The sequence below is a fragment of the Bidens hawaiensis genome, unplaced genomic scaffold (assembly GCF_021521415.1).
Source record: "Bidens hawaiensis isolate Kalapana, Puna unplaced genomic scaffold, B.hawaiensis_p1.1 tig00000458_1, whole genome shotgun sequence".
NCBI lineage: Eukaryota > Viridiplantae > Streptophyta > Magnoliopsida > Asterales > Asteraceae > Bidens > Bidens hawaiensis.
Window position 1 is genome coordinate 2,273,942 of NW_027491030.1, and position 4,299 is coordinate 2,278,240.

The 4,299-nt window shown below is 43.7% G+C and overlaps 1 protein-coding gene across 1 annotated transcript; it reads left to right on the plus strand.

The window, feature by feature from the left end:
• The first annotated feature begins 2,966 nt into the window (after positions 1–2,966).
• LOC143626553 (heavy metal-associated isoprenylated plant protein 39-like) lies at positions 2,967–3,945 on the plus strand. The gene is made up of 3 exons (XM_077096614.1): positions 2,967–3,082; positions 3,177–3,255; positions 3,530–3,945. Exons 1-3 carry the CDS (start codon positions 3,074–3,076, stop codon positions 3,775–3,777), a joined length of 336 nt encoding a protein of 111 aa, XP_076952729.1. The 5' UTR covers positions 2,967–3,073; the 3' UTR covers positions 3,778–3,945.
• The last annotated feature ends 354 nt before the right edge of the window (positions 3,946–4,299 follow it).

Sequence of the window (4,299 nt, forward strand, 5' to 3'; positions counted from 1 at the left end):
TACCCGGCTCATCCCAAGCATCACCATCCTAGACTCTGCAAAGCGGTAAACCGGAGTCTGGATCTGGGAGATCTTGGCGAACCATTCCGCCTCTTGGTAATTGGAGGCGTGAAGGCTAGGGAGCGCCCTCCCGTTCTTAAACGTCATCGCAATGGGGACGACGCGAGCGGAGACATAGAAAAACTCCCGCTTCCAAGAACGAAGACTGCGCTCGGTAGCGCAGATCTTCAAACCCTTGATCCGATTGACCAAGGTATACCAGCCCTGGATGCACCTCCAGGAATAGAGGGTCATCAGGCGGTCGACGCGGGGCTCAACGCCCAGAATATGGCACACCCATTCAAAATGGCGAACCTTTGCGATCGCCATCGGGTGCACCTCCGTTAGGTGTACACCGTGTCTCTCCAAAACACGGTACACAAACTTCGTCAATGGGAACCCGAGATTCCCATAGATGAAGAATGCAGCATACACCCCTATCTTGCCCTTGGGGGCATCGTACACCGTCTGGTGAGGCTCAGGAAACTCAGGCTCGAAGGGCTCGAGCATGAACTTCCTGATGATGTACTGATAAACGTCGACGGAAAGAGCACACTGGCACTCCCCAGCAGTACTCTTATCGTCCTTGTCAGACGTCGGGTTCTCGATGTACACGTCGGACTCCTCGGCAATAGCCTCAGGATCACGAATGGAAGACATGTTTTGGAAGATGAAAAGAAGAACGATTTCAGGAGAATGCTCAACAAACGTTAGAGTATTCGCCGGAAATCGCTTAGAAGAAGAAGTGAAACTGTGAATTGAGATGCATCCTCTCCTCCCTTTATATACTTATCGCAATGAATGCGATGAATTTAATGCGGGAGAGACGGAAAAGCGCAGGTGCAATGAAACTATGACACGTGGAAAACGCAAGCTGACAACAGCTGTCGACAGGACGCGCGCCGTAAACTTCGTGGCCACGCGCCCGAAAACTCGCGCCCACGCGCCTGAAAAAGCGTCTGGAATGACCATATACTGTCACGTCGCCATAACTTCATGCACGTCCTGAAACTGTCAGAAGAAACCGTCAGACCACGCTGACGTCCCTTCAACAGTTGGACTGTTCTTATCCTTTCACCAACTCTTCGGATTTCAAAAAGATTCAAAAGTAAGCGGGACCTTACCCCCTTACCTTGGCAACCAAGTAACTATAAGACAAGTGCGGGTACAGCGTCAAAGCAAAACACTTCACATACTTAGCACTTGCAGGGAATTGAAGCCAAGAATACCTCGGCAACCAAGTAACTATAAGACGGGTGCGGGTACAGTGTCAAGGCAAAACCCTTCACATACTTAGCACCTGCAAGGAATTGACGCCAGGAATACCTTGGAAGTAAAGTAACTATAAGACGAGTGCGGGTACAGTGTCAAGGCAAAACCCTTCACATACTTAGCACTCCGCAGGGAATTGAAACCAAGAAGGATCTTCTGGGCCATGCTTGTGGAAACGGAAATAACATCCCCGCATAGCGGGAACGTTGAGAACTAGATTGTTTGAAGCTCCAAGATGGAATTGGTTGTTTAACATAATTGATCACTATGTTTAAAACTACCAAAACCTCATGGAGAATCTACACAAGTGGAACTCAACGCTCCTGACTTGCGAGGAGGTTACAGACCTACCCGCATCATACCCAAAGATCAAGCAGAAAAGTCGGGAATTTCTGCACGTGACATTAGGACTTCCGCGGGAAGAATCTCCATGGAAAACCTTAAAACTAAACCCTTTTCAAAACCCCTTGCTTAAGTCCAAAAGTTCACCTCACTTATTAACAATTCATGAGAAGAACATTGGACTGGGGGGACTTGAAGAGGTAGGTCCCAGCAGAGCCCAGTTGGACCCGCAAGACTCACCTTGAACAGGGACGTCTGCGCGGTTGGACCCGCAAGACTCACCTTAAACAGGGACGTCTGCGCAGTTGGACCCGCAAGACTCACCTCGAAGAGAAGTCTGCGCAGTTGAACTCGCAAGACTCCTGAGGGACGTCTGCACAAAGACCAACTGGATCCGCAGGACCAACCATGCTCAGAGACGCGACGTCCTTACGCGCAGTACGCAAACTGTTCCCGCAGGAAAAGCCTCCCAATGGTGACGTACTCCGCCTGTTCCCGCAGCTACGGATACTAGCCATCAGGGAAGGCTACCCGCGCAGCAAGGCTACACGCACAAGGCACTAACTCTCAAATAATTCAGTAATGTCACCTGAAGAGGGAATGAGCAAGCCGGGAATAATCCCGCCCAAAGCCGGGAATTCTCCCGCCCAAATGAGCCAGTCCGTACGATACTGGAGGACCTTTTGTACTGTACCTGCCAAGGTATGGACAAAAGAACTGACCAAAGCTGCGACAGCTCACTGACAACAGTACGACGGGCAGCACGCTCTAGTACTTAAAGTCACTATCAGCCGCTGCCTACTCACCAACCATTGTCGGGGCACGTCCATAGCCTGCAGTTGGTGGAAAAGGAATAGTACACAGCCGGCCTGGTCACTATCAGTCGCTGCCTACCCACCAACCATCAGCATGGCACGTGCGTAGCCCACAGTTGGTAGAACAGGAATACTATTCAGCCGGCTGTACCTGCTTGGAAACCTACCTTCGGCTATAAATACTCCAACACCTTGGAATGGTATCAAGACATTATCTTAATATCTTATGATCTTATATCTTCATATATTATCTGATATCTGCTCTAGTCATTTCTCTTAATATACACTTATATTCAAGAGCAATCTAGTCTGATTCTCACGCCGGAGGGTGGTCTCAAGGAGGTACCCCCCCTTCTCAGTGACGAGCCCACGGTGTCTGTTTTGCAGGTCATCAGAAGAATAACCATCTTGCCGGACCTAACCCTCGTGGGAAACATCTATTTAACCCCCAGATTATCCGTAATCTACCCGGGATCGATTAATGTTTCTTCACACAATAAAATAAAAATAGAAAGATGAAAGCACTTCAAATCCTTTTTTGCATCACAATCCATCTTTAAATCAAATCAAATCAAAATTCTCACTTTCTTCTTTCATCCTCTCACATGGCTCAGGTACCAACTATTTCTTCATCATTTATCAATCTTTTTTTTTTAATTTTTTAAATTTACATGTTTGTTTATGATCTATGATGATAATAATAAACAGAAGGTGGTCCTCAAAGTTCTCACCATGACTGATGACAGAACCAAACAAAAAGCCATTGAAGCTGCTGCAGATATCTATGGTACTTATTCACAGTCTCTCTCTGATCACATGTTTTTTTTTTATAATCTTTTTATTATATTATCAATTATCACAAACTAATCTCTAATGACATACTTTTTTTTTCTAAATAATTTTTGTTTCATTGGCCGAAAGGTAAACACTCTTGTCACATGTTCTTTTATATTAATATTTATGGTACGATCATACCAGAGTTCAAATCCTGACATTCGCATACAAATATTATTATTTTGGTGTAGTTTAAAAAACATATTATTATTATTATTATTTTGCAGGGGTGGATTCAATAGCAGCTGATCTGAAAGATCAGAAGCTGACGGTGATCGGAGAAATGGACACGGTGGCGGTGGTGAAGAAGCTGAAGACGAAGGTTGGTAAGGTGGATATAATATCGGTGGGGCCCGCAAAGGAGCCGGAGAAGAAGGAGGAGAAGAAAGAGGGAAAAAAAGAAGAAAAAAAAGAAGAGAAAAAGGAAGAAAAGAAAGAGGAGAAGAAGGAAGAAGTGAAAGAAGAGAAAAAATAATTTTATTATTATTATTTTTTTATGTTATGCAAATTAATTTTATATAATTATAATTATATATTTTATGTTCTATGAATTGAATAAATATGAGCAGATCTGTAATGGGATATGAACACCATATGATGATATGAACATGTTGTAACTAGCTTCATTTGCAAGCATTGGGATATAATGATTACTTGAATTTTGTTATTTTAATTTTTATTTTCTAGTGTTTATTTTTCGTTTGTGGGGACTTTTGTGCCTTTAACATAAAGTTTTGATTCTTTTTCTGAGTGTTGCAAAAAAGCCAAGAGTGTTTTCTGCTGCTGCTTTGGATTTATTATGCTGTTTGTAATGGGGTGATAAATTGCTTATTTTTTAGACGATTTTTAGGTGAACACCGTCCCAAGGAGATAAGGGGGGAGTGTTTTTTTTGTCACCGATGATTGTTTTAAGATGATTATTATTATTATTATTATTACTATATTTTTTTTGTGTGGTATATATGTTGGGCTACTACACCTTTTAAACAAAAACTTA